The following is a 22,284-nucleotide window of genomic DNA, read 5'->3' as shown; positions in this document are numbered from 1 at the left end:
TGGTGGTATTTCCCGCCTTTGTATATGCTGTTCCTCTAGCTCGGACACCCTTCCTTTTTTTTCCCCCATCTCTCTCATGTGTAAATCGAATCACTGTCCTCGTGCAAAACTTTGCTCTGCTTCTTGTTTCCTAAGAGATAAAACCGAAACTAGTTTTTGGTATGTAGGGCTTTCCCAGATCTGAGCCCCTGCTTATTTCTCTAACCAAAGCTCCAGTTATGCCCATATCTTTGACTTCACTTCCAGAAATATCCAATTATTTTGAGTTCCCGAAGCTCAGCTTGAAAGGAAATTCTCCCTGAATCACTGCATCTACTTCCAAGGTCAGCTCCTGAAAAGTGGTCACCTCCTCCATCCTCTCTTGGAGCTTTAATTTTTCTCCCATGATTGGCTGTTCCTTCTCAAGAAGAACGAAGTCAGTACCCAGAACAGTCCCAAGCACAAGAGTGTTCAGTTGAGCAAATACCCATGAATGGGTTCATCTCTTACTCTGACTATTCCTCAATTCCCTCGGGGAGGCCTGATGGCCCTGCTTCTCCCTCTTGCCAGCGTGTTTCTTTGTCCTTCTGCTATGAAGAGCCGCAGAGGTGCGCTGAGAGCCTCAGCTACTGCTCCCGGGGCAGTAATGACCACAGGTGTGTTGGGGTCACTACCCAAGAGGTAGAGGAATCGAGCACACATCCAGATTCTCCAGGGATCCTGAGGTTACAGCAGGCTGGGGACCCACAGGAAAGTAAGGACCAGCCCAGAAGGATAAAGAAGACCTTTAGGTTTCTGGCCATACATTAAACTATATAACTTGAAATTATCCAAATAATTATGTGGATTAAAGACATTTCGAAGATCAGCCTCCCACTGAGTTATGACCTCCTGATGACAGACTGTCTCACATATAAAAACAGCCATTTGCATGTGACTTCTTCCTCCTTTCGGTCAACAGAGCAGGGGATGGGTGGGAAGAATTCCCTTCTAAATCACTTGCAATTCTTCCCGGCCTTCTTTTGCATTTGACTGATCACACTTGAAGCAATTTATTTCTCTTATATAATCCTTTTTCTTTCCCCACTCTTTTCTTCCATCTCTTGTTGAATTACCAGAAAAACGGTTATTTCCCCATTGACCACTTAAATTTTCTAGCCCTCAGTTTCTCCTTCTGTGAAATGGGAATAATGATAGGGTTCGGATTAAGTATACAATATGTACAAACTGCTTAGCACAGCACAGGGGGGGAGCGTGACATGTGCTGGCTGTGATAATTGTCCTTTATATTCCATTTACGGGTAACAAACACAGGACAATGCAAGAGATAAATCTCTATTAAGGAAAAGGATAGTCAGTCTTATGGTGAAGTTAACATATGTGGCCAGAGCCATCGACTTCCTCACCCTCTTTAAAATAACCAGAACAATCAGTCAACACTTATTTCTCACTCCTAAGTGCAAGGCCCTATTCTAGGTCATGTGGAGGATACAAAAAAAGAGCAGTGAGGAATTCCGGAAGTCATAACTATTTCTTCTCTATTTGTGTAATGTATATTCTAACCATTTCTCAAAACGACAAGGCAGCTTGCAATATAAAACACTCAGGGCAGTAGAAATCAACACAAAATAAAGAATCAGATGAAAAAAATACACTGGGAAAGGAGAGAAAACCAGCTGGCTATGGCATGAGAACACGAAATGTGGCATCAGAGGAAAGCAGAAATATCTCCCATTAATGAGAAGCACCAGGAGAGACAGCACTGTTTCCAGTATTAAATTCTAGGAGGAGATTATTGCATGGATACTTACATAAAAAAATACTGAGTCGAATAATAGGAAATATCTTCAGAGTCGTTTTGCAGAACAGGCAGCTGAGATTGACAGAAAAGTGCCTGGAGTCAGACAGGCTTGGTTTACATCCAGGCTAGGCTGCAGTGTCCTACCCTCTTTGACACAATAACTTCTCTGAATCTCAGAAACGGCGATAATGATCCCTGCCCCCCAGGGTCACTCTGACGGTGAAATGAGATCACACAAGTCAGTGGCTGGCCACGGCAAGTATTTAACAAAAGACTTGTGTCCCCCACCCCGAGGTGTACCCTATATGAATCATTATTCCTAATAAATATTGAATTTATCATATATGATTCTTCATAAAAATGGATGAATCATAAGTTGTCTATTTGTAAAATTGTTTGATTGTCTCTCCCACTAGATTGCAAGCTCCACAAGGAGAGAGGTACTTCCTGTTTTTTCTTCTGGCATAAGGGGTAAGGAGCACACTGCACAAGTATATGCTCCACCAATATTTATTGCAGGAAGGAAAGAAGGCATTTTTAGTGAGAACTTACTAATATGGTCTAAGCGTGTTGCTTTCTGGTGAGTAGCTTGAGGTGTACACATGGATGCAGAGACCCTCAAGAGAGGACGGTTTCTGCTCACTTGACAGGCGCTCTCAAATATCCACGTTAGATGTTCTGAATATCCTCATGCTCCTCCATTTAAATCTGCTTTCCCTCCAGCACCAGCATTCAAGGGAAAAGTGTTAAGCAACTCAGCTATTGATTTCATTGCTTTTATGTTCTTTAGATCTATGTGTTTCCAATAGTACAGTGCACTATTTATCACTGAAAGTGCACCATCAGCTTCAAAACAGAATGCGGAGAGTTTATGAGCTAGCCTCGAAAATGAATTACCACTTATAGAACAAAATTTTTGTGTGAAAATATGTTCCCAGTTCCAAATGACTAGCTCATGAATGAACTTCTGAAACCTGGTCCATTTGTACTTCAGGTGGTCTACAATGTACTGACAGATCCTGTGAAAGTTTCACCTTCAAAATGCCATGGCGTTAAAAAATGTAATTTAAGTAAAATATTTTGTACCTTTCCTTTTCTCCTTCCTCCCTCCATTCCTCCTTTTCTCTTCCCATGTTTCCCAAACACAGTTTTTAAAAAATCCCCTATATTCTAAGCCGCATTGGCAGAAGAAGCTCCAAAAAAATGTTAAGACTGTGACTCACCTCATTGTAAGTCTCCTTGTAGGATTTATGGAAAAGGAGTGAAATCCAAGAGAATAAAATAAAACTTAAAAAATCCCACTGACAAGTAAAAATCCGTTCTGTAGGAAATAGAGTTATATAAAAGATTTATATTTTCTTTCATATAACTCAGAGGAAACCCATATCCCCTGTTAACTGCCGTCTCTAATTAGTTACAGACCATTTAACTCCATAAATATTTTCAAGGATTAACAATAACTGACACATGTATTACGCCTTTAATCTTCTAAGTAATGCTAATATTGATTCATTTTTCTTAGAATCTTGGGGGTGGTGCCAGATTCTATCCCAGTAGAAACCAAGGCACCTTGTGACCAACGCATATGGTTAGGTTGACCTGGTCATGCATGTTTACCCAGGTTTGTCTCTTTGCCGTGGCCTCCACACAGCTCAGCTCCAGCCATCACCACGGTGAGTTCTCTCTTTGTGTTCTTCCATCAACCACTTTCCTCAAACCCCAAGGAAGCCTAGAGACCCATGAATTCAAGGGCTCTCAAACTTGACTGTGCCTCAGAACCACGTGAAGGAGCATTAAAAAAAAAATACAGATGATGCATGGGTCCCATCGCAGACTGAATCGATCAGCATTCATTGGTTGGTCTCTGAGCACGAGACCTAAGCCAACCTGGCTGACCAACATTAGTGCAGTTTTAACGGCACGGAAAGAAGAAAGCATTATTCAAGACCCCTAAAAGTGAAGTTGTTTTTAAAGGGAAAGAGGAGTTTTCAATGGGGACCTGTAATGGTTAATTTTATGGGTCAACTTGACTGGACCACGGGGTGCCCAGGTATTTGGTTAAACATTATTCTGGGTGTGTCTGTGAAGGTGTTTCTGGATGAGATTAGCATTTGAATTAGTAGGCTGAGTAAAGCAGACTGTCCTCGCCAGTGGGGATGGGCTACATCCAAATCTACTGTAGGCCTTAAATAAAAGGCTGAGGAAGGGAGAATTTGCTCTCTCTGCCTAACTGTCTTCTAGCTGAAGCATTAGTCTTCTCTTACCTTTGGACTCAGACTTGGACTAGAACCTACACCATCAGCTCTTCTGGTTCTCAAGCCTTTGGACTTGGACTGAAACTATATAATTGGCTCTCCTGGGTTTGCAGCTTCAGATCTTGGGACTTTTCACCCTCCATAGTTACGTGAGCCAATTCCTTGTTATATACACACATCCTACTGATTCTGTTTCTCTGGAGAACCCTGACCAATACAGGATCATAGTTCTTTTAACTGTGTGTTCTAGTATAAATATATATGAAGGTACATAGAAAACATTTGAGAGAGATTTTGCAATGATAAGCCACAACAGGAAAGACGACAAAGTGCCATCATGTTAGAATAAAGGTTGAGAAAGTCCCCACCATTGGAGAGAAGGCCCGTGTTCAGCTGAAGGGAGCTATGGGGGAATGCAGAATAAATCAATACATTTTTCACAAGAAAATGCTTTACATTCTGTTCACATACACATAAGTAATCTCATATGATTCTAATCAATAGGACGGTGAGATTGTGAATATAGATTAAAGGTGAAGGTGTTGTCTGACTTATGTTGAATAGTGATAAAGCTCCCTGCTTCCTCATACCTAAAATGTTTACTGAAAAGAGAAATTGAAAAATATCATCGGGAGGAGAAAGGCAGTGCTGTGTGCTGCAGTCAGCAAAACAGCGACACGAGGATTCTCGGTGATCAAAAGCTCTTGGGCCTGGGCCTCTCTTTTTCATTCTGGCTCTCGGCCCCTATGGTCTGTGATCTATGATGCTGAATACCAGACGTCACAGTGTTCCTTATGGGTGATGTTCCCTGCTGCATTTCCCTCTCCTTTTATCTTTCCTCCTTCAGTCTTTTATTCATTTTTTTCAGTCCTACTTCATTTAAGAAGTTGAGAGATGTTTTAGGAAATACACTAAAAATCAGTCATGTTAATATGAGAGAGCTTTATATTAGGAATGAGGGCTATTTGGCAAATTATGTTCTCCATTTTAAAATACTGAAAAGTGGAAAAAAAAAAAAGGTTGTAACTGCAATTTAAAGCAAATCTTCCTAAATACAGACAAAGAAAACAGGATAAGATAAAGGAATCTTTCTGAGTTTCCTATGCCAGAACTTTTCAAGCAAACTTTCCAAATACAGGCAACTGGGGAGAAAGAAAATTCACATGCAAGTAATTTAGCATATGACACTTAGTAAAATCTAATGAAAAATCACCAAACTTGATTTCAATATAAAATTGCTGTATGCAAAAACTGTTTTGCAAATGCATTACTGGTTTTAACGTAAGTCGCTGTAGAAGGTGTGTTGCAATAGTTATATTCTATAATTTAGACTTTTAGCTTAGTTGTATGGCTTACTTATGTAACTCTACAAAATGATGAGTCTGGAAGGCCTGAGCTTATAAGGAAAAAATGCCTTCATTTTAGTGAGTCCAGTCTACACTCACAGAAATATCAAATCACTTATTGAAAAATCCCAGATGAAGTGACAAGGAATGTTCTGGGAAGTTGCTGTTGACAGTGTGTTGCTCTGATCTTATAGATGTATGTTTCCCAGGATTACTTAGGGAGGATTATCAGCATTTTAAAAATGAGACTGGGGCTTCCCTGGTGGCGCAGTGGTTGACAGTCCACCTGCCGATGCAGGGGACACGGGTTCGTGCCCCGGTGCGGGAGGATCCCACATGCCGCGGAGCGGCTGGGCCCGTGAGCCGTGGCCGCTGAGCCTGAGCGTCCGGAGCCTGTGCTCCACAATGGGAGAGGCCACAACAGTGAGAGGCCCGCGTACCGCAAAAAAAAAAGAGACTGGCCAGAGGTCTTTTACAGTCTCCTCAGGGAACTGTAGAGTGGTTGAATGGTCTTTTCTTCTTTTTTAAAAAGAAGTATAGAAGCTGATTTTGCATAAAAATCTGAGAGCTGGCTTCAGAGAAATAATGAAGAATTAAGAGAATTAAGAATGAATTAAGAGAAATGACTTGTTCCCCAATGTCCTTCCAACAGCCCACCTTGACTGCCCTGACGTTGGACTGTCGCAACTGTCCCATGTTGGTCAAAGAGAGGTCACAGGAAGGGAAGCTGAGGGGGACCTTTCCAAGTCATACCAATCCAGCAGCCTGATCACTGACTTCCAAATAAGGTTAAAGCACAGCTTCATTATCCAGAGCCTGAAATGTCAGCCAACTTCACCAGCATGAGAAGTGCAATCAAAAGGAGACATTGGGCATTGACTTAAAACACACCACTCAGTAAAGCGGAAATCCATATAGCAACAACTGATGTCAACATTTTTAAACAACTGCAACAGATTACTATATGGGTGTGCTAACTGAGATAAAAGAATCGTTCCCTGCCTGGAGTCTAAATCTGATGAAATGGAATCACATCAACTGGGCAGTTTTCAAGCACAGAGAGTTACTTCTTCCTACCGTCCTTTCTTTATCCACCACCTGCATCTTCGCCCCCGTTTGCAGCTAACCCTCCATTTTAAGCTCCCATCTCGCCACTTACAGTTGGATCCTTTGAGCATCTTCCCTTCCTTCAGCAAATGTTTGAAAAGGAAACACCTAGGAGGAACAGCAATGGGAAGCCAATTTTCACCATTACCTAATTTTTCCAACCTGTTACAAAGTGCAACTAATAAAATCAAGAGGGAGCATCATTCCTTGTGCACGTGAAACACTCACGGTACACCAATACCAAATGAAGGGGCCGAGTTTTGACAATGTGATGAATACCCTTGTGGAAATGGCTGGTGAAATGGCACTCCTTGAAGGCCCATATTTCACTAACTTGGCAAAACTTCGTTTCAAGGTCATTTCCAAATGCTCGTCTTGTGCAGAGCAGCATGCACAGAGCAGCAGTAGCATGGCACCAGGTCAATCCATTAGTCATTGCTGGAGTGAGCCTTCTGTGGAGAGGCAGCCTGCTTCAGAGTCAGATGGGCTTTAGAAAAGCATGCCAAGAAAACTTGAAGATTTGAAATGTTACAGAAAAGAAGGTTGCTGCATCTTTTAGTTGCCTACTATCCTTGCAGACGGTGGCTTTTCATATTTTTATGCAAATATTACATCTCTACCCAGTGTGAAAGCCGGGTTAAAAAATGTGGTAAGTGAGTTTGTGCATATGTCTTCAATTGAGAACAGTGCTGAGTGCCAAACTTTGACCAAGCTAATCAGACTGTAGGTCTGTGTGAAAGCCTGAAGTGGTGGAATCTAGTTGCTATAGCTGCAAATTAAACAAATAAATGAGACACCATGGAATGCAGCAAAATATCTGTGGTCTGATTAGTTCATATTTGCCATATGTGTGAATATTAGCAGGCAAATTCTGAGTTTAAGTAAAGTTCTTTTCAAGAAGTGCAACTGAGGGCAAATGCTTAAAAATAAAGAAGATCTGAAGTCTACATCCAAAGATAAATATTTTACATTTTATATAAGCTTTTAAGGAATTTCATTAACTTTTTAGGTTAGGAGTATATACAAATTCCGTGTTGCTACAAATACATCATTTCCACCAGGGCACGTTCCCTGGAAGTTTTAGACAGAGTTTGACACTAATTTGTTGCTTACTATATGATGAAAAGTTGAAATCATTAGCTAAGGGATTTACTTTATTTTATTTTACCTTACCTTATCTTTTCCCATCCTACTTTAGAGGATTTACATTTATTTGGCCTACTATGTGGCAGGCACTGGGCTATGTACTTCCATGGCTACAATCTCATGAATTCCCACAACAAGCTTTAAATTCCCCACTAGTGGAACTCGGCAGAGAAATTTAGAAAGACTGTTGAGCAGAGAATGCTATTCTGATTAGCCTCTTAAATCACATACACTAAACTGTTTCCATAGAATAATAAAACTGGAGAAAACTACAGAGGTCATTTGGTTCAGTTCCCTTTTCTTGGTGCCCCACAGGTCTGCATCTATTTGAAGTGCGGCATACAGAAACAGAGCGGCTTTTTTTGAGTTAACCTGGTGTGAGAAAGAGAATAGAGCAAAAAAGACATTCTGCTGTGTGTGCGGTCATGGCAACAAGGACGTATAGAAAGGAATGTTTATTAACATGGATCTTTTTACCCTACACATATAGATAGTAGCAATGTGAACAGCAGCACGTGGACCTATAAGATAATTAGATCTATTACCAGATCACATGAATTAATGTATTTGATAAGGATGAAAAAGTTTGCATTAAAGGGAAACATTTCCACCAATCAGGGCTAATCTTTGCACTTAGGTTAAAACATACCTTAATTAGATCATTAGGTGCAAGCTCCTTCTCTGAATATGGATATGGCAGAACAACAGGAAAAAAATCACTCTTGCTTAGATGAAAAGGAAAATAATTAAAAATGCCAAGAATGTTTACCAGTGTCTTGATGAAATATGTTTGTGAGCTATAACGACAATTCATGTTGAAAGACATCTCTTTAACTCGATGTTAAAGCTCCATGGAGAGAGGCCCTCGGTAGAGTAAGTGCCATGGGGTCAGGCAGCTCAGCATTCTACTCCCAGCTAGTCCCCTCACCAGCGGGGTGAGCTTGGACAAGTGGACGTCATTTTCAGTAACAGTTTCTGCTGCCTGCTCTTCCTGTCTGCCACCACGTATGTCATCATCATCTAAATACCTGTCTTGACCTTAGGAATCAACCATCTTCTCCATGCAGTTACAACGTGGTTATAATTTACTGCTCTGAAAAATCAATTATGTTGTTACTGACTTTCCTCAGAGTGTTGTCTCCAAAGCAGCTTCAACTCAATGACACAAACATAGGCACCGCAATTCAAAACAAAGAATACATCATTTTATTAAACCCCAGTATATCCATTCAATGATCCTCAAGTTCTTAGTCCTGCAGCTTCCCCAGAGCCCATCCCATATTCACACTGCATTTAACAAGCTGGAATTCCCTAGGAATACATCTTAGGGTCCTGCAATTTGTGGAAAAACAAAACTAACAACTTTAAATCTTAGCTTAACCACACTGGTCAGGTAAGAATGATGTGGAAGCTTTAGTGTAGAGAACAGTGAAACTGCCAAAAAAGTTACTGGAAGCTTGGACAACACTAATAAGCAAGGACGATTGCACTTGCCAAATCATGTGAAAGTGTAAAAACAAATCTAGACAAGCTGAAGCCTGGTCAGGGGAGAGAGTGTGATGAAGGGTGTGTATATCATTTCCTCAGTAAATGTTTACTGAGTGTGCACTTAATCCCAGACATTATGCTAGGTTTTGGAGGAAAGGATAAAAAATTTTGTTGTCCTTTATGGCCTCACAGCCAATTGGAGGAGTAAGCAAGTAACTGAACAGTAACCAAACAATGTGATGAGAGAAAACATAGGTGTATAAACAAGGTGTTATGAGTGCAGTGAGAAGACCTACTCAGATGCTGAGGAGCCTCTGGACTATTTCACTCATAGGTGGTGTCTGAGAAAGAAATGCAGAAAGGGGGCATCAGACCTTCAGTTCTTCTAGAAAAGTAACTGAGGCAGCAGTGCAGAGAGAGGTCTGGTGATGAGACAGTGGGGAGGAGAGAGATGAATTGGGCTTGTTGCCTCAGTTCAGTTGAGTGATGATGAAGCCTTGAACTAAAGCAAGGATGGTGGAGGTTAGGAGGCTGGGGCAGACTCGACAGCTACTTTGGAGGTATATACGATATGGCTTGCCAACTAACTCTGAGGGCTCTGGTGAAAAGGAGCTTTTAGATGCATCTTGCCATTATTGAGATGGAGATGCAAGATGGGGTTACAAGATTTAGAGGAGGGGTTAATGAGGTTGTTTCAATATGTTTATCTCAAGGTCCTTGTGTCAAATGCAGAGTGTGATGCCCTATGAGACACTGGACCAGGAAGTACAGACTTGGGAATAACTCTTGTAGGGCAGAGACTGAAGTCATGAGGGAGAGTGAGACCCTTTTGGAAGAGAACATGAGGAGAACAAATAGGACTGGTGTTTCAATCTTGAACAATGGATGAAGGGACTGGGCAGATTTGGACTTAAAAAGAACGGAAGGCTCAGTTCCTTATGAGAGTCTTTCCTAAGCTGAAGACGCCATGGTCTTGGTCTACTACTGAAGCTCCATCATCAGGGATGCTCAAGCAGAGACTGAATTTGCCAGTATATTGTTCAAGTGATTCAAGTATCACATGGTGTATGGACCAGATGACCTTTAGAGTCACTTCTCAAGTCCAAGATTCTGGCATTCTGTGCCTCTGTGACAGAAAATGCAGCTTTTTTCCCACTTCACTTTCTTTGGCAGCCATCACTGATGCTTGCTGAGGTTGGAACTTCAATTAAAAGGGAACTGGAAAGGATGTAGGGATGGACTTCTGCCAAGGAGTTAAGTCTGTGGCTAATGTCTGTGGTAGTGAAGAAGGAAGCCAGTTCCCAGGACAACAGCTGCCTGCCTGTCCCCACCCGTCCCCCAACTATGAAGAGCTAAGGGCAGATGAATGGGAAACATATGAATGAAGTTTACTTTGAAATATCTATGGATTTAAGGATTAGGGGTAAAAAAAACTTGAGTAAACTACTCTTTGGGTTTTGCTGACCCCAAAATATCTGAATATAATTTATAGACCTTTTGATGAACTCACACTACTGCTGGGCCTGCTCATCTATTAAATGTAGCAAGAAAAAGGGCAGAGTATAAGCCAAGTAATATTAGCCTTGAATTCTACCCTTGCATGGAAAATCAGTTCTACAAAGAAATTTGTGATGGCAGGAAGTTACTTTAAAAAGCCATCTGGCTATTACCCTAGAGAAAAAATAACTAATACCCAAACAAAGCAATCAATATATGGAAGAGCTTTTCAATACATTTGATCCAGGCTATTACTTGTCTGGCCTGTAGCTCTTAGATGTTCCAAGGACCCATGGTGTGTTCTTCAGACATCAAGTCTGGCCTTTTCAGGTAAGAGAAACTATATATGTACAACCAATAAGCCCCTCTGGGGGGACAGCAGGCCATGCATGCAAGATTTGGCTGCAGTGCAGCTGAATTTGAAAAGTGAAGTAAAATACAAGTTAGGAACAAAGTGAATGGTTTGGGGTTGCATTCTCTGTCAACAATTATGGAGGGGAAACGAGAAAGAGTGGGATAAAAGAGAACAAGAGAAAATGTGGACATAGAATACTGAAAAAGTAGATTCATTCATGCAGTAAATTAGGTACTGTTCCAGGTGCTAGGGATAAATCAGTCACTAAAACAAAGATCCCTGCCTTTGTGGAAATTAAATTCTAGACGAAGGAGATGGACAATAAGCTCTAAACACAACATATAAATAAAAGCATATAATATGTCAAAGGCAGTAAGTGCCATGAGGGGGATAAGGAGAACGGTACCGGGATTCCAGGGGGATGGGGTGGCTTCGGTGCCTAATAGGCTACTCAGCATAAGCCTTATTGAGAAAATGCCATTGAGCAAGGATTTGAGGGGGGTGAAGAAGTGAGCTAAGCAGATCTCTGGTGGAGAGCATTCCAAGACAAGCAGAGTGCTTGGTGTGCTCAAGGAACAGAACGGAGGCCAGCTCAATCTACTAACATCTACTGATTCGTCAAATGATTATTGAGTACCTATACTATGCCAAGGACTGTGCCAGGCACTGAAGAGAGAAAAATTAATCCCCAAAGCTCAAGAAGCTATGAAGGAGATATGGTGTTTAAAACTGTGTGGTTTGGCCGTGACATTGTGCCTTCTTTACCCTAGGACATTTTAAATTCCCTTCCCCCCGCCCCCCGCCCCGGTCTTCCTCTTTCTCAACTCCTATTCGATCTCCCTCCTTGTCGTGGCCATTTCTCTTCTCACCCATGATGTTCCCTCCTTTCCTTTTCTCTTCTCCCTATCTTTTCCCCTTCCCCATCCTAGCCTCTCTATCTCCTCCTCTTCTTTCTTGCTTCTTTCAGGACTTTTTCTTTACCTTTGATTTTCTGTAGTTTAAAAGTGATACGCCTAGGCGTAGGGTTGTTTGTTTGTTTGTTTTGTTTTGTTTTGGCATTTATCCTGTTTGGTGTCCGCTGAGCTTCCTGGCTTTGTGGTTTAAGGTCTAAGATTAATTTGAGGGAAATTCTCAGTCATATTTCTTCTGTTTCTTTCTCCTTCTTTTCCTTCTGGTAATCCCATCATGCATCTGTTACACCTTCAGTAGTTATCCCATAGTTCTTGGATGTCTGTTCTGCTTTTTCAGTCTTTGTTCTTTTTGCCTTTCGGTTTTTGAGGATTCTGTTGATATATTTTCTAGCTCAGAGAGTCTTTCCTCAGCTGTGTCTAGTATACTAATAAGCCCACCAAAGGCATTCTTTATTTCTGTTACAGTGTTTTTTATTGCCAGCATTTCTTTTTGGTTCTTTCCTAGGATTTTCATCTCTCTGCTTACATTGCGCATCTGTTCTTACATGACGCCTACTTTTTCCCTTAGCATATTAATCATAGTTGTTCTAAATTCCCAATCTGATAATTCCAACATCCCTGCCATGTCTGGTTCTGATGCTTGCTCTGTCTCTTCTAATTGTGTTTGTTGTCTTTGGTATGTGCCTTGTGATTTTTTTTTTTTTTTTTTGATAGCTGGACGTGATGTACTGAGTAAAAGGAACTCCTGTAAAAGGCCTTTAGTAATATGGTGGTGAGGTGTCAGAGGAGGAAAAGTGTTCTATAGTCCTGTGATTAGGACTCAGTCTTTTAGTGAGACTGTGCCTCTGGACTATGAACTTCCCAAGTGTTTCTTGGGGACTTTTTTCCCCCTCAGGTAGGACAGGGAGGCTAGAGCCAGCTGGAGTTGGTTATGTCCCTCCTCCCAGGTCAGTTAGCCTCTGATGATACCTCAGCAGGTTAGACTCTGGTTAACTAGTTTCCATTAAGGTCAGGCTTTGTTAAGAGCTGAGTGTTCTGATGTATTTCACAATGGTTCGTTTTCTCTTCCCTCTGCTGGAAGCATGAGGGGATGTTTCTCTGAAACTTATTGTGGGAATCTGGTTGAGCTCCTGCAGGTAAATCTCACAATATTGTGGGGACCTCTCTATGCCGGGGCCACCCTGGACTTTCTCACTCTCAGGTTGTCCTCTCTGAGCCTCCAGTAATCCATCAATTACCATTCAGGTTTCCCTCCCCAGGTGCTGGTTCCCACATTTCTGCTCAGGAGACTCTGCTCCAGTTTAGTTGTAATTCTCTGTATTTGCTTGTCTGTCTCTCTAACCTTGGGGCAGTGGTTTGCTCTATGTTCTCCCTTCTCATACGGATCCAAGAAGAGTTGTTGATTTTTTCAATCTGTTTAGCTTTTTACCTGTTACGATGGAGTTGCCACTTCCAAGCTTCTCATATGTGGAACCAGAAAACCCTCTTCGTCTCTGCCTCACAAACTTGTTCAAAGGTTTCTCAAACATCATTTAAAAGAATACATTTTCTCAATTTACAATATTTCCAGGTGAAATAATAAATAAGAAATAAAATAGACAAAAGCTGAAATAAAATACCTTAAAATCCATTACTGATTTAAAAGAGACAGAATAATCGAATCTTCATGTCAAACTTTAGACGGGCAATATCTAACATAGGAGAATTGGGCTTGGTAGAACTAATGACCACAAATGAAAATTTACAATGGAAGAAGCTAAAATCAGTAAAATTTGACACGCGAAAAGCTTACGGACGAGAACAGTATTCAATAATTCTGAAAGTATCTGCCTCACTGTGGATGTAGCTCTCCTTCTTGTTCTTTGGGGTCTTATTTGTTTTCTTTGGGAGGTCCATTGGGAGCCTTGGAAAGAAGTTCCCAAGAAACTTCTGACCTCTGTTCCAGTCTTACTTTTATTTTTGAAAATTTTCAGATCTCTTCTAGTTACTTTAGAATATATTGTGAAAATTGAGAAAGGTAGTTTTTTCATATGAAAAAGAAGGTCTTCTTTCAATCAACAACTTATTCTATGAAATATTCAATATCAGGGTGGCAGACTCCATGGGTCATGAAATGCATAATCTTTTTATCCCAGAAAAGGAAAATTTCTATAAGTTGTATTATTTACCAAAAGAATAATGTCAAATTTGAGTTCCTGCAGAACCAATGATCATTCAAGCAGTATTTAATGCCTTCTTTTCTGGGAAAGACAGATGTACAGAAACTTTAGTAATTACCAAATGTCAAAGTAATATTGAACAGAATAAACATTTGCCTAAATTAAGGTTCTCTTGAGGATCAGTTACATATAACAAGAACAACTGACAAATCAAGTATGATGAGAGGTGGGATTTATTTCTTTGTCTCCTGATAAATTATATGGGGAATGAATAACTCCTGTTGTGATTATAAGAACATCTAGGTCATGTCTGCTTAAAGATCTGTGGGATAATAATAATATCCTAACCTTCTGCCGTGCTTGGCATTCTCAAAAGCACTTTATAAACATTAATTAGGTCTTCAATAAGCTGAGACTGTCTTGTTGGTTTTATCCTGTTATAGCATCACTGAGAGTCTGCAATCTTTCTAGCGTTTAAATATTTATTTACTTATTGCTTTTAAAGTGTATTTACTCCATTGACAATGCTTTAAAATTATAATCAGCGTTAGAGAAGTGTTCACAGTTCTACTTTTGCAACTAAGAAACAAGCCAGAGTAACAACAGTGCTTCTCTTTGCCCGAGTGAACACAGTCTGTTGGTCTGGGAAACTGTTTTCTTACTTACCTTCATCCACTTCAAACATGCCCTTCCCATCCTTTAAAACTGCATGTGTTTTTCTCATCCTGTAACTACACAGTGCCTACCAGGGTGCTTTGCATGTGGTGGATTTTCAAAAAATGTTTGCTAGATTGAATTAAACCAAAGCTCAGCCCGCATATGTGGCAGCCATGTGGAATCCTACCACAACTATCTGTGACCACTCTCATTACATTTTGGAAACTCTGATTCATTTGCTGATATCACTTCTGTTTTTCTTTTGTCTGATTCTCAGTGGACTGAGAATAAAAGGTGAAAGAAAGAAATAAATGTAAACTTGACATTCTTCTAAGTTTCAAAAGCAACTACACAAACATCCTTTACATTATCAACACTTAGTGAATACCTAATGGGCAGGTATGCTGTGTGAATTGCTGGGAATACAAAGATAAATAGGGTTGCAAGGACAGAACAATTTTTGATTTTGGATATTGAACCGACTCCATTTAAATGTGCTATACTGGGGCTTCCCTGGTGGTGCAGTGTTTAAGAATCCACCTGCCAATGCAGGGGACATGGGTTTTGAGCCCTGGTCTGGGAAGATCCCACATGCCACAGAGCAACTAAGCCTGGGTGCCACAACTACTGAGCCTGCACTCTAGAGCCCGTGAGCCACAACTACTGAGCCTGCGTGTCACAACTGCTGAAGCTCTTGCGCCTACAGCCTGTGCTCTGCAACAAGGGAAGCCACCACAATGAGAAGCCCGTGCACCGCAATGAAGAGTAGCCCCCGCTCGCTGCAACTATAGAAAGCCCGTGCGCAGCAGTGAAGACCCAATGCAGTCAAAATCAAATAAATAAACAAACAAACAAATAAATAAATGTGCTATACTTTATATGTTTGTATTTTTAGTTGTAGTAAATTAAAATTCTTTGTGTGGAGGGTGTGTGGGTGTGTGCTATTTTAATGCAGCCTGGAGATAACCTAGTGTTTACACAGCAAGGGTGTATTACCCTTCTATTCACCCATTTCCTCTTCCCTTCTGCAAAAAAATTCTAGGATTGCTTGCTGAGAGAAAAGAGGAAGACAATGGAAAGAAAGAGATAGGATATTTTCCTTTAGTTATAATCACGTCTAACTTTTGGCAACTTTAGTGTAAATCAAAATCGAAACCCCTGTGGATTTCAGACCCTGTAAGTTTTCTCTTATGCCTGTTTGAATGCTGCAAATTCAAGACTGAGTTGATGATTCTCCTGAAATGGTGTCATGATAGACTTACACACTGCATCTCAGTTCTGTGGTTCAGGGCTCTGGATCCCTAGAAATTATGTTGAGATTCTTCAAACGACGAATATGATTCTATATGTAAGAACAGAGTACATTCTCTCTTGGAATTCTTGTAGTTATAAAGATCTAAGCAGGCAATAACAGTGAGCAGGCCTAGAGAGCCGTAAACCATTTGCAGAAATATTTGATGGTTACAAATTAAACTAGACAGCATTAAATAAAATATGTTCTATCCTCCTACATTCTTAGATATATTTTTGTAAAACAAAATAAAAAATATGATTGGATGAGTAGTAAAATTTATAAATTATAAATGTAAATATTTAGTATAATATAAATATCCCCAAATTTTATTTTCTTGCCTTCATTTCAGCAAATTCACTAAATATGTTTTTATAATGGAAATTCTTACAAAACTGGAGCTCTACTGACAGTATTAATCTAAAATATCAATTAAAAATAAAATTTAATTATAATTAAAGTGTATACAACTTGAGTGTTTTCATCAAAATATGAACATTAAATAAATGTAAAAATTTTAATGAATTATTTTCATACTTTAAAATTAGATATTCAAAAGTAGCTATTAAAATTAAAGGCAAATACAAACTATAATTAATTAAATACAATTTAAAAAAAGCTGAAAATGCTGATTTAATTTTTTGATGTTTCATAAACCATATTACACATTTTTTATAAAGATTAAATTATTCATGATTGCAGCATTTAATGTTCATATTTTAATTGCCAATCCAAAGCATCAGCACCATGCTTTATGCATGATGTATTTAAAGTTTCACATATACATATTTAGAGTAATGTAAGTTGTTTAATATTGCAAAATATTCCTCAGCTATCAAATGCAACTTCTTTGTTAGGAATTCTGGAACCATGAATTGGAACATGAAAAAAAGCCAAGAAATGGTCATTCAGCTTTTCTAAGACAAAATTCACTGGGAAAGAAACCTATTGAGCTCATATTATCTGAGAGGACTTGACATGTTCGTTAATTTATTTTTCCCTTTCCTAAATATTTCTGTCACTCAAATCCTCCTTGCATTTCTAAGTAGGGTTTTTCTCCAAGAGTGAGAATTTTAGCCCATTAAAGTGAATCAAGGAAAAATTAGGAGCGTCCAGCTGAAGTTCTAATAACTTCACACAAACTTAATAAACCATTCACTCGCAACATTAGATGGTGCCAGGATCTGCAAAGATTGTGATTTATTCTCTAACGAGAAGGTAACACTGTACAGTTTAGGGATGTAGACAACAGGCCAGATTGCCCAGGACTCTTCTTCTATAGCACATGATGTAATCATTTGTTCTCAGCTAAGGCCCTTCTGGTGTCAGAAACCTTCTAAGCCTCAGTTTCTTCATCTGCTAAAGGGATAATAATTTCTTGTTCGTAGAACCACTATGAAAATTAAATTACATAGCCTGGCACACAGTAGGTTATCGAAAAATAGTAGTTATTAGTATTGACTGGCAAAGAATTATGGGGACTGGCTGTACTGCATTAGTCATCAATCTAATGATTATGTACTGCTCTTCCTATATGCCAGGTGGCTGGGCAGAGACGCAGGATTCGAAGGCTGCCACTTTGCACTAGCTGTATAACATTTTTGCGGACATGTACCATGGAGATATGAAAGTGCAGGGCCAGCACAGCTAACAGCAGAGCGAACTTGGCTCTGTGGGGAAAGTGGGGAAAGGCTCCACAAAGAAGACAGTACACAAGCTGGCAGGATAAGCAAGAGTTTCCCAGTGAAGAATGGGAAGGGCACTGGGGGCAGAGGATTGCAAAGACTTGGGAGTTATGAAAGCATTTCCACATTCAAGAAAAGCAAAAAGTTGGAGAGAGGCAGAGTAACCATGTCAGGCTCCTGGTTAAATTTAACTGACAAGACCCAACAGATTTGTTTGTAGCTAGACCTGAGGTGCCATGTTAATCATTCTACAGTGTGGCTCTAATTGGACTCAAGGAAAATTCCAGTTCTCTGAGATGTGCTACTTTTGAGGTGTTGGCTTACGAAAGGTTTGATCAATGCCCCTCAGTACAATAATGTTTGTTTGTTACTACACAGCATTTTCTTAAAATATACCAAAATTGGGGGCAGAAGGGAAACACTTACTTTGGACCTCAGATGCGTGATTTCCAGTTCTTCATTCCCCTATAATTTCTGTCATGGGTTGCCCTTTTCACTAGGAGCACCCAGGGACACATTCTAAAAATTGATGTAACCAAAATATGCAGGCTTCTTAGTTAATAACAAAACAGTGCTCAATTCCAGAGATGGAAAGGGAAGACGACACAAAATTTCTCTGCAGAAAATATACCCTCAAATCTTGTCAAGCAATGTGCAAACCAGCCAAAGTATTTGATCTGAAACTTGTGAAGGTAACATCATTGCTAAAGCATCCGAAAGAATTAGACTGAGAAGGAAAAGACCTCGCAGCTGCAGGCAAATACCCTGGGATGGGCAGACCCTGACAAGGTGGACGACCACTGCTAAGGACACTTCCAATGTCTGTAGCGACTCTCCCAGGGAAAGTAACAGCCCTGCCTCTCCTCCAGGGGAAATTCTCCAAGTACACTGGTTACTTTCAACACAATCTCACTGATGGGAAGTGGAGGAGGCACAGGGTGTCCATAGTGGTGCAGGTGGGAATCAAAATTAGTCTCCAACAGGGGACAAGCCTTTGAACGGCACAGAAAATTAAATCCGTCCTGGAGTGAGCCAATTGTATTATACCGAACACTACTGACACCTCTTATAAACTATGGATTCATCTACTATGTAGTTTTAATAGCGACTCAATTTCACGAGAAGACATTTTTTATTTATGTTCAGTTTTCTTCTCTAACTGTACTGTCTCATTATAATTTTCAATTCACAGCCATTTAGGTAGATTCTGCGGAGAGCCTAAATTAGAAAACAGCTCTTTAGTAGATTTTTTTTTTAAATAAAAGGAAATCATTTGTTTTAGTCCACTTACCATTCCATGATTCAGCCACCCTGGGATAAAATTATCAAGCAACTTCGGGTAAATCATCTCTCTGTCATAGGCATAAATGATCCAGAACACTGCTACAACGAACTGGAAGGGAAAAAGAGATCCTTTATTTCAAAGGCACCAACTGTCCACAGAATACAATTTGTTGGTTATCTATTGTTCAAAGAACCCAACAAAACTATAATTTATAATGAAAGATAAATCAGTAAGCCAGCTAATAACTGCAAAGATTGTTCTAACTTCATCCCATTAGTGGTAACTGTTGGGGTCCCTCCTCTTTCCTTGATCTCCCAACTGTGTTCTCTCAGGCGAAGGGCTCTGTTTGTGAGGGAGAGAGAGATGGCCTCTCTGACATCTGGAACAGCTCCCTTCCAGGGCTAAGTGTGTTGGTTTGATTCCTCTCAAGAGGGTTTAAAAGTTCATTGGTGGTTTTTCGGATCCCATTCCCCACTGTACAGCGTTAGAACACATTCAAGAAGCTGTAGTGTATTTTCCTTGAACCCATCATGTGGTTTAAATTAATCTTCACGTTCTCAAGTTTCTATTTCATCACTCACAGCATTGAAATCACTATTATAGAATGTCCCAAAGTCACAATTCCAGCAAATGTATTAATTTATATAGCCTAAGCGGGAGCTTTAGCGACACTGAGAAGCAGAGTGTACAAACAGTTAAGGAAGATTCCTAATTTATGAATAACTCATAAATTCATCTGGATTCCAGAGGTTTATTTGGACCCATCAACAACATCATCAAAAAATGCGAGGAGAGTACTCAATTTATTATCTTATCTTTCCTCAAACTAATGGTGAGAGAAGCAGCTCAGATAAAATAAAGAAATGAATGGCCCAAGGACTTAACCTGCACCATAGAATTTTTTTTAAAAAAATGAATGCTTTTGTAAATAGTCTATAAATGTAGCATGTAGAAAAGGGAATGAACCATCCCAGAGGGAGGTCTCATAGTCTCTTCAGAGTTATGTGTCAAAATAATAAATACTACGGAATGATAAAATGTGGCATGAATGTTAAACAGAAACAATTTTATCTCATTTCTTGTAAGTCATCCATGCCCTGACATTTTATTAATAATATATATTTTATTGCCACTTTTTATAAAACTGGTGTTTATAGCTCAAGGCTAGTAATCAGAAGGATTCCAAAGTTCTTTTAGAAGTACGTCAGTTATCACACGGATAGTCTTAGCCCGAAAAAATATTCACCCTTAAAACCCAGGATGTTATGAACATTCACTGATTCATAAAACACATTGAATGATAATTACAATAGGCAACTGTAGATAACACACGTAGTTTTAATACCAGATTAGGGTCCCCAGTTATTTATCCTGCTTTGGGGGCAACTATTTTCACTCAGTGGATAAATGCACAAGAGGAAAAAAGAAAAAAACATCTATTATTAGCTTAAGGTTAACTATCGTCAGGATCTTTCCAAGTACAACAAATAATTTTTGAATTATCCACAATTTGGGTTTGTTCATTCCACTACTAACTTCACGTGTATTGAATATCAGTGTTCCCTGCCCTCAGACCCGGGTGGGTGGGCTCCATGCTTTACAGTCTTTTTACGCAAAGTGTGGTCCCATGGGTCAGCAGCACCCACGCCACCTGAGAGCTTTTTAGATGTGCAGAATGCTAGGTCCCAGCCTGACATGTTCTGATCCTGTATTTTAATAAGATCCTGAGGTCATTCCTATGCACATAAACGTTTGAGATGTCCTGCTTTGGAAGGCTCTGCTCCAGCCACCTGGAACCTCCTCCCTCGCCATGGAGTGAGGCAATCCCAGGTCCAAGTGGCTGGTCTACCGAGAGCCTGCACCCCCTCCCCTTCTAAACCACACCCTGGGAAACCATGACCCTGGAATTTCCTGCCTAAGTAGACACAAGTATGCCTCAGGGCCTGTGTGGGTCTCCTTCTGGGGTCTGTGTTGAGGAAAATCTCTCCTATTCTTAATTTATGTATATAATGAATGAGTGCTGAATTTTTTCAGATAGCTTTGCTGCATATCTTCAGGTGACCATATATTTTTTTCTCCTTTATTCTGTTAATATGATGAATGACAGCAATTGATTTTTAATGTTAAACCAACCTCTAATTCCTGGTCATTATGATGATTTTTTTAATTTAATTATTTTATTTAATTTAAAAATTTTTAATTTTATAATATTTTATATATTATTGGATTCGACTTGCTGATATTTTAAGGAATTTTTTCCATCTTTACTCATAAAGTGTATCAACGTCTAGTTAGTTTTTTTTTTCTCATAACGTCATTTTCTAATATTGGTTACAGGATAAAGCTGGCCTCAAAAAATAAAGTGGGAAGTGTTCTCTCCTCTATTTTGTGAAGGACTTTGTGCAAGGTTGGTATTATTTCTTCCTTACCTATTTGATATACTTCTCCAGTGGCATCATCTGGACTTACAAGTTTTCTTGTGAGAAGATTTAATTGTGAATTCAATTTCTTTAATAGATATAGAGGTTTCAGGTTTTCTATTTTTTCTCGAGTTACTTTTAGTCATTTTTGCCTTTTATAGATTTTCTCCATTTCATCTAAATTTTTGAGTTTATAAAGTTGTTCTTAATATTCTGCTATGGAAATCAGCAAATGCTACAAATCAGGTAGTTTATCCTTAGAGAGCTGGTTGTTAAAGTTTGCCAGCACATCACTCTGGAGAGCAACTTTCTTTCACCAGGAATGATCATTCATGGTATCCCTACCACATATAAAGCATTGTGGGGTCGATACTTAATAGTGCAATTTGGCCAATCCTTTGACCCCTACCATGGATTGACGGAATTATATGGGTTATTAAAAGCAAAGTGACTTTCAAGAAAGTGTTAGTCACCTTTCTCAGTGTTAACACTAGAAGATCAAGAGGTACAGCTAACTGAGTAATCAGCCTTCTAAACAATTCTTGAGATAAAACACTGCACAGATGGTAGCTTCTTGGCTTCCTGCACTGACATCCTCTTGATGGCATGGTCATCAGCAAACCCAAAATAAGTTTGAACTCTACTACCAGGGCATGAATATGAACAAAAATAGGTTCTCTTGGACAGGCTAAGTGATACTGAAACGCCCTCCTGTTGTGAAGAAGCTTCTTCTCTGGCCAGGACTGGTAGCCAGCTGTTCCTCAGCACACACCTGCTGCTTCTGTGCTGCCAGGACCAGAACACTGTACTTGAACTGAGAGTGGGAGAAGCACAGTCACTTCCGAGTTTTTCAAGCTTCCCAGACAAAACACCTGCGTTACAGTGGTTATTGAGGCCTCATA

General features: G+C 39.8%; 1 protein-coding gene across 2 annotated transcripts in view; it reads right to left on the bottom strand.

Annotated features, from left to right (window-relative positions):
- The window catches only part of AIG1 (androgen induced 1), a 236,604-nt gene that overhangs the window by 127,626 nt on the left and 86,694 nt on the right, over nt 1-22,284 (bottom strand). For both annotated transcript variants that reach the window (XM_007450308.1, XM_007450309.1), the window contains exon 3: nt 18,969-19,070. In XM_007450308.1, the coding sequence (XP_007450370.1) occupies nt 18,969-19,070 (102 nt within the window). The remainder of the gene's footprint in view (nt 1-18,968; nt 19,071-22,284) is intronic.

This window comes from Lipotes vexillifer, unplaced genomic scaffold, assembly GCF_000442215.2.
Source record: "Lipotes vexillifer unplaced genomic scaffold, Lipotes_vexillifer_v1.1 scaffold112, whole genome shotgun sequence".
Classification (NCBI taxonomy): domain Eukaryota; kingdom Metazoa; phylum Chordata; class Mammalia; order Artiodactyla; family Lipotidae; genus Lipotes; species Lipotes vexillifer.
Note: the sequence above shows the minus strand (reverse complement) of the source record. Positions and strands in the feature narration are given on the sequence as shown.